The sequence below is a fragment of the Astyanax mexicanus genome, chromosome 15, assembly GCF_023375975.1.
Source record: "Astyanax mexicanus isolate ESR-SI-001 chromosome 15, AstMex3_surface, whole genome shotgun sequence".
Classification (NCBI taxonomy): Eukaryota; Metazoa; Chordata; class Actinopteri; order Characiformes; family Acestrorhamphidae; genus Astyanax; species Astyanax mexicanus.
In genome coordinates, this window is record NC_064422.1 from 25475722 (window position 1) to 25484058 (window position 8337).

The 8337-nt window shown below is 34.1% G+C and overlaps 1 protein-coding gene across 4 annotated transcripts in view; it reads right to left on the reverse strand.

Annotated features, from left to right (window-relative positions):
• rnls (renalase, FAD-dependent amine oxidase) overlaps window positions 1-7580 on the reverse strand; it is a 119830-nt gene extending 112250 nt beyond the window's left edge. For 2 of the 4 annotated variants that reach the window (XM_007251153.4, XM_007251151.4), the window contains exons 1-4: window positions 7316-7580; window positions 5515-5620; window positions 5272-5417; window positions 525-686 (exon numbers count right to left, since the gene is read on the reverse strand). In XM_007251153.4, coding sequence (XP_007251215.3) covers window positions 525-686; window positions 5272-5417; window positions 5515-5620; window positions 7316-7433 — 532 coding nt within the window. In that variant the 5' untranslated portion in view covers window positions 7434-7580. The remainder of the gene's footprint in view (window positions 1-524; window positions 687-5271; window positions 5418-5514; window positions 5621-7315) is intronic. The other 2 variants (XM_007251154.4, XM_007251152.4) reach the window with 2 other exon arrangements.
• Between the last annotated feature and the right edge of the window lie 757 nt (window positions 7581-8337).

Below are 8337 nucleotides of genomic sequence, written 5' to 3' on the forward strand. Positions count from 1 at the left end.
GCAGAGATTTTCAGTTGGAGTTGAACATTTCCTGATAATCCTGATGAAGTATTAACTCTGGTGAGTGTTGAACTGAATTTTTGGTGTATTTAGAAGGGGGCAGTAGCCTCTGCCATTGATTAGAACACAACCGAAAACATGTAATGCAATTTATGCTTCCACCTTTACAAACTCTCAAGTGTTGAAATTTCTATACAAACAATTTACTGCTATCCCATAACTTTTGGAATGTTAGTTTTACGTTCTTTACAGATCAGATGTTGTAGAACAGTGAGTGAAGACCCATTTTGACACAGAACTGAACTGGGTGAAAATATTTTGTTAGTGTGACACTGCTGTAATTTATGGGCTCTAACTATAGGAATCTAAGCACGTATGGGAGGGGGTGTAATCTGAATGTGGTATTTTGTAACTCATCAACTCGTACCCCCCCTTTAGAACTTTAGAAAATACTGAGGAAAATACAGTGCTGTAATTAACTGTGTTTGTGTGTCTTGTGTGTTTGAGTAGGACAATGTACTTACAGGAGCCGATGTCTCCTTGTAATTGTAGTATCTGTGGGACGGGCATGGTCAAAACCACCACATCAAACTGCTCAGGCACACCCTCTTTCCGGCACACCTCCCAGCCAGACCCTCTGCGCGACACGTGGGTGACGTGATGGCCGAAGAACACCTCTGCTCCTGCTTGGGTGCGGAGAGGCACAGTTGGCAACATTGTAGCAGAGGCGTGTGAAAGAAGAAGGGAGAAGGAAAGAACCCATGGAGAAAGTAGAAGAGAAGAAAAAAAAAACAGAGAGAGTCACACAGAGAGAAAAAGAGCAAGAAAGAAACTATTCTGGCATGAGAGTGAAGACTGAGAGTAATGGCACATGCTATTGGCTTCCCATATTCCCAAGAAACAATTACAAATCAAATGATTAAAGCAAGAGCATTAAAAAGACAGGATTGTACTGATTAAACTGATTTAACAGTGAGGCCTAAAGGGCTCAAAAAGTAGAGCTGGGGCAATATGATAAAATGTTCTATCACAATATTTTAAGAAATTTAAAAACTAGATTTATTATAATATTTAGACATGTACGAAATAATATCAACAACATTTTTGAACATCACAAACGATATTATACCCTGAAATATTATGCCATATCACCCATCCCTAATTATCACATTAGTGTACTACTTTTTTGCTGTTTTTATCAAAAGAAAAATTCACACTGTTCTAATTTCCCATTATATTTCTACTAGAGACAGATTATATCAGTTCAGTATAATTTAATTTATTTTAATCCTGGATATATGGAGATATTTGGTGTGCATTATTAGTAACATGACATTTTGGATCACTGACTTCTGTTACAAATCTGATTAAATTCTTGTATTTTTTTATATCTCAGTAAGGGGTGTGCCATTTCATATTGTAATTTTGTAATTATTTGTACATTTGTAATTGCAATAATAAAATATCATTTTCATTTTGTTGCAGTAGTGTATAATATTTTAATTAATTGTTTTGTCATATCACTAAAAGTATCATTTTAGCGAAAATACAATGAAATACTGTGATATTATTTTAGGGCCATATCGCCCACCCCTAATGTTAAATAATGCACAAGAAAAATTGATAAATGGATATTTTTATTCGATATGAACTCAAACTAAACAGGACTAATTATTACACTATCTGCTATGAAGTTTGTAGTTTGTCAGTGATCTTTAAGCACTGACTGATTCCACAATATCAGAAAAGCATACAGTGCATCACAATAACAAAATGTATTACAACAGAATAGATTTAATATTGCTCAGCTCTGCTCTATAGTTTGTCCTATATACAAACTGCAGTCAAAATATTATAATTACATTGTTTCTTTTTTTTTTTATATATACCCTTTTCTCCTCAATTTACATGCACAAATACCCAACCCATTCATTAGGACTACCCCTATCACTAGTGATCCCCCAACACCAGGAGGGTGAAGACTAGCACCGCCTCTTTTCAAACTGCTGCTGATACAGCATTGCCGAGTAGTATCACAGCGCACTCGGCGGAAAGCACAGCATCTGAGTTTAGATACATCAGCTCACAGACGCCTTGTGCTAAATGACATCACCATTTCAAATAATGTAGGAAGAGAGCGCCATCTACCCACCAAGAGAGACCAATTGCCAATTGTGCTCTCTTAGGGCTTCGGTTGCTGATGGCAAACTACATGAACAGGATTTGAACCAGCGATCTCCTGATCATAGTGGCAGTGCTTAGCCCGCTGGACCCCTCATTGTTTCTGTACATATTTTGAATGTTATCAGCTCCACTGCCCATATTGGAGAACTTGTAAATCTATAATTACAGACTGTAATTAATGGTGGTAGCTAATAATAGGTAGCTAATGTTATACTGGTCAGTCTATATTCTTGCTAAATTTACAATACAATGTTAATGTAAGAAGTATTGGTGCATTTTTACACAGAAATATTTTTACATTTTACATTGTCAGTTTCTCCCAGTTACTCAAAATTAAATTATGGATTCTACAGAATTAGAATAATTTACAATCTAGTATTGACATAAGCTAGGTACACAACATGCAACTGATCTTTACTTGTTTTTGGTAAAAATTGCTCAAGTTCATGTAAGCAGCTACATTCATCTGCTTTTTTTCTCTTTTTTTCTCTTTCTGACTTCTGTTCCTGCACATGTAAAATATCAAAACATCCTCCAGAGTCTGGAACTCTTAAGAACATCAGCCTCCAAACTCCTGCTATGATCTCAATGGCCATAAATCAGTTTTATATAGCCTTGCCAAATGGCCCTTTGCACTCTCTAGGAAATCGGATATAGATTTCAAAAGAAGTGAAATTCTGGTGAAAGAACAGCAGAATCACTCAGGACACTCTGACCTCCAATTTCTTTCAAGGAACATAATTCTGTCATTAAACAGCAGAAGCAAAAACATCCTCTTGCGAAATAATGTCCAACAAATAAATCAGCTTCGTCATTCCTTGACTTCGTCAAAATAATATAGTTTATGTAGATATCATCTGAAAGCATCACCTGATATAACTTATATAATACAGGAAATGGACATAATCTTCCTCTGTTACGACATATTGCAGTATGTAAGATGTTACAGTTCTGTTTTTAATGTACTGTTTTTATCAATGAAAATGATTTCAATTTTATGCACTAAAAGCCTTTATGCACTGCAGGCATTACATTGAGAATGAGGAATAAATCTTTATATTAACGTCAACATAAAATATTCTATTTCCAGTTATTATACACAGCTTTGGAAAAAAACTAAAATACCACTTCAGTTTCTGAATCAGTTTTTCTGATTTTGCTATTTATAGGTATATGTTTGAGTAAAATAAACATTGTTGTTTTAGTCTATAAACTGCAGACAACATTTCTCCCACATTTCAAATAAAAATATTGTCATTTAGGGTTTTTATTTGCAGAAAATGAGAAATGCCTGAAATAACAAAAAAGATGTAGAACTTTCAGACCTCAAATAATGCAAAGAAAACAAAGTTTTAAGAGTTCAGAAATCAATTTCCACCAGTCATACACACTGCTTGGTTTGATGGCTTGTGATTATCCATCTTCCACTTGATTATATTCCAGATGTTTTCAATTTGGGAAAATACAAAAAAACTAATTTTAAGCAGCCTTTTATTTTTTCAGAAGCTGTGTATTGTGTTATATATATATTATTAGCTCATGTTTAAACTACCAGGCTGTAGTATTAAGTCTGCCATTTTACCTTAATGTGACACAGACCAGATTTTTTTTTCAGGCTTGTGTTGACAGTCATCCTAACCCCGTTCACAACTGGCATTAATATGCATCCAATCATGTGGCCAACAGAAAGTACAGATATGAATGGGGTACAATGTGTCTTGAGGACGGATCGTAATCCGATCACTCAAATCACATTATAAGGTAAGGTAATGAATAAATGTGATAGCCGTGGGTGGTGTGCAAGCTAAACTAGCTGCCTCATCAAAGACAGCAGGAATACAGATGTAAAACACCAGGTGTGAATGGCTATGCAGTTTAGCAATCATCTAAAGGTGTGAACAGTAACTTACATTTATGAATGCAAACCATTAAGATGGTCAAATACAAACTAAACAAAAAATTGGAGCTGATTAAATAGACTTGTAATGTGAATATAGCTATTAGTTTATTGATAAATATTTTTTTTCACACAAAATAAAAAATAACTGTCAGATTTATGTCAATACATATATGTATATATTGAATATACACTGAATATATTAATGTTATACAAGTTACTAGGGTTATTGATTATATATTGCACACTATATTAGTCATTTTCTAAACATATTTTTACTTTACAGAGAGAAAAAAAGTTGTTGTATTTACCTAATATACAAAATTTTTGCAAATATTGTGTTCAACATAAACTCACTCAAAGTCAAATCTCTGCATCTCTGGCACAGACATGGCAACAACAAAAATAGGCCCTGATTGTGTCCCAGCAATGAGAACATTTAAGTAAAATGTACAGGGATTAATTGACTTCATTTTGAGAGTTGTCCCAACTGAAAAGTTCTAAGTTAATATAAATTCAGGTGCTGTGTACAGGACGTATCTTCTTAATGAGGTGAAACGCTCTGTTCTCGGCTGCGTACAAATACATAAATTAATCTTCCTTTCCTGCCTGCTGTCTGTGGTTTTGCCTGTCCTGTAGCTCACAGTCTCAGTAAATACTAGCAAGAGGCAAAAATGAGGGGAAATAAAGCAGATAGAAAAGGAAGTTTCATTGAACTGTTGGGACGCAGCAATCTTTTGGCTTGTCCAAAATGAAAGTAGCTCACTGTTCTGTGAGGATATATTTAGCTTTATTTGGGATATTAAGATCATGGTAGAATTCCAATTAAACTTGTTTTTTGCATTTATAGTTTTAAAGAAAAAAAAATTAGGTCTATATGTTTTGTATTTTTAAAATGATTTTTTATTTTATTTTACTAAGGTGTGAGATTTTCAAAGCAAATATCACAGTTTTACAGGAAAAATATCACAGTTTTACAGGATCCCAATATACAGATCTTTAAAATAGCTCTCTCGATGTTCTTTGTATTATTATTTTTTAAATGATTTTATTTTAATACTAAGTATATGCATCATCTTTGCAGATTCTGAGTACTCTTAACAGCTCAGATTCACTTCATTTTAAAAGTTTCTTCACGTTAAGTCTACAGTTCAGCTCAATGTCAACAGCCCAGCAGGCCAATAACCTACCTGACTCTCTGAGGTAGTGTTTGACGATGGAGGACATTCCAGAAGGAGTCACATAGTTGATGCTGGCTTCATCTTTTAACATCATGCCCTCCATTGTGGCCTCCAGTGGTTTTAAAATATCATGCTGTAGTAGTTCTTCATAGAAGCTAGACAAAATAGAAATATGATTGAGAAAATGTGGAATAACCTCCAAACCTAATATCCTAAATCGTGATCACATCAAACAGGCACAACATGACCCACCTTTTGTGAATTTTGGAGTAATATGGTGTAGAAGTGATGTACTGAGCCCCGAGATCAGCTGTGCAGGACATATTGCTGGGACTTCTGCTTGTAGACATTCTTCCTCCTGAGATAAACAGAAAATAAGAAAATAAAATACAATGAAAGTTGTGCTGTTAGGAGAAATAAACACAAACTATGTACGTTATTAATATGATATGATATCAGATACATAATAGGTTTAGTGATTACGTTTTTTTAACTTTACTGAACTAGAGTGGTGCTCATTTCTGGTCCTGGAGCACCCACCTCCCACCAAATCTCCAGGACCAGGAATAAGCACCTTATGTTATATATCAATGACCTCCTTTTTGAAAATTAATTAAAAAACAGTAAAACTGTGTTTCTGGTTCTTCATTTCGCATCTTTTCAGTGTTCTCCTTCTGCAGATGATCTATTTTTTTGTTAGGTAATTTGAAAAAAGTAACTATTGTTCTACTCAACAAAATAAATAATTGTACTTTTTATAATATTCTACCTTTTTTTCAAGTTTCCGTTTAGCTTGAAGTAAATGTCAGAAGAGCCGAGCCATTTCAAAACAATTTTTCTTAGCTTTCAGACTTATTTTTATACCCATACTTTTTTTTACCCATTTTTTGATTCTACAATATTATAATGTTTATCTATCAATATTGCAAATGTTTACTTTTCTCATTTTAGTGCATCCCTACTTAAAATCAAGCCTTATTAAAATACCCATCTTTTACTTAGTAATTAATGCCCTTAAAATGTTTTTCACAGACAAATATGTAAATATGCTATATATTACATTAACAAATAAACAAACTTTTTCGCATTTTTGGCCAAAAATGTATTTCTAGTTCATGATCTAATGTAAAAGTCATCGCTAAAGAAAAACTATTTTCCATCTAAAACATTATATATAAACATTCATACATTTACTGTTTTTTGGGGCCTTGGAACAAAGCTCTTCAGTATCACCACCTCCCTGCCCTTAAACAGGTACATAAACTTGAACATCCCACCACCTAATCTCCTAATTCTTTTGTCTGCTTCAAACCATTTTGATCAATGACTTCTTGTTTGAATACACCTCTTCAATTTCAAACCCTGTACTGTTTCCTCTAATCTCTCACATCACCCTTAATCAAATCTCAATGAAACACTTAAAACAACAGATCAGCAAAACATCAACAGCGTTGATGATCAGATTAAAAGCATTCATCACTGAAGCTCTACCTGTAGTTGATTAACCAACACAAATCGTCATAAAATAGTTTTTTTTTCACTTAACTTTAACTAAGTAAATACAAACAAAATGCTATGTAAACAAATCATCAGAAGACATGAATAGACACACATCTTGCATGAAAACTGTGATTAAAACCAGGGTTATTCCACCAAATACTGAAAAAATATCTTGAAAATGAGTGAATGAGCAAAACAACAGAAAATGTTTATGGAAAAAAACATTTCTTTGGGTAGTGCTTGCTAAAAGTTACAATATCCTGCATGTAAATCTCGGTCACTTCAGGCATTACTCTGGCCCACTAATCAGCTCTAGATATGGATCAGCTGGTTGACCTTTGCCATGTAATGAAGTAGCTAGATAACTAGCTAGCTAGTTAGCTAGCAAGTTAGTTAGACAGCAGACTCTGAACTTATTCAGAATATCCTCGCGAGTAACAGTTGCAGCTGCAGCTTTGTTACCAGAGGTCTGCATAAAGCACACGGTGGTTATTTGGTCATTTTAATGCAGCTAAAAGTCAATAAACTAAGTGAAGGGTAGGTTAAGGCTGACCTGCTCCCCGGGACTTCTCCCACACCACTATCTGTACCCTGTCTGCCAGCTCCCGCCGCAGCAGACAGGCACACAGACTGCCCGTGAGTCCAGCCCCGACTATAAGCACCCGTGACATCTTCTAAAACTATTAAAAGACGTTAAAACGTCTATGTATGTTTAACGTGAAGCTGCGGCTCTGTAGCGGCTATAAAACTGGCGCCTGCCCTTTTAAAGAGACAGCAACGACTTCTCGCTGTTGGCCAAAAAAAACTCTCTCAGAGTTCACCAGCGTAGTCTATTACAGTGACAAGCGTAGTCTATTACAGTGCCGTAAGCGAAGCCTGTATCCCAAACCGCACACTACTACACTAGGAAGTGTGTTAAAAACGGTCTTTTTCTTACCACTAGAACTGCCCTCATTAGTGTTAGATCTGAAATATAGAGCTTTGTGGATTGAAACGCGCCCGCACTGTAGGTTTACGGAACACCGCATTAATGTACTAAATAAAAGATTTTACATTTTAATTTATTAAACATTTTAAATATAAAACAGGGCTTATACATCAAACAAATTAATTATTATTTAGGATATATATTACAGATTTTAATTCATGTTTATTTTTTATATAATACACGCTTTGCATTATAAGTTCATAAGTTGATTATATGGAAAATGTTACGAAGAATAGATTATGAAACATGTTTCATAATTAACTGGAATCCCTAATTAGTTTGGGAGTTTAAATTTATATTTAAAAAATATCTGAAATATTATATTTTAATATAACATAATTTAAAGGCTAATAATAAAAAAATAAAGCGATTGTCAAGTCCTGAAACATACAGTACGTGTTTTTATAATGAACTGAAATTCAAAATTACATTTTTTTTAATGACCTGAAATATTATATTTTTAAATGATTGACAACTTGAATGAATAAAAAAAACAAAGCAATTATTAAACACAGATAGAGAGAATTTATGTATTTGCATTACATGCACATCACATCATCATTATCACACATAAATATCCATCCTCT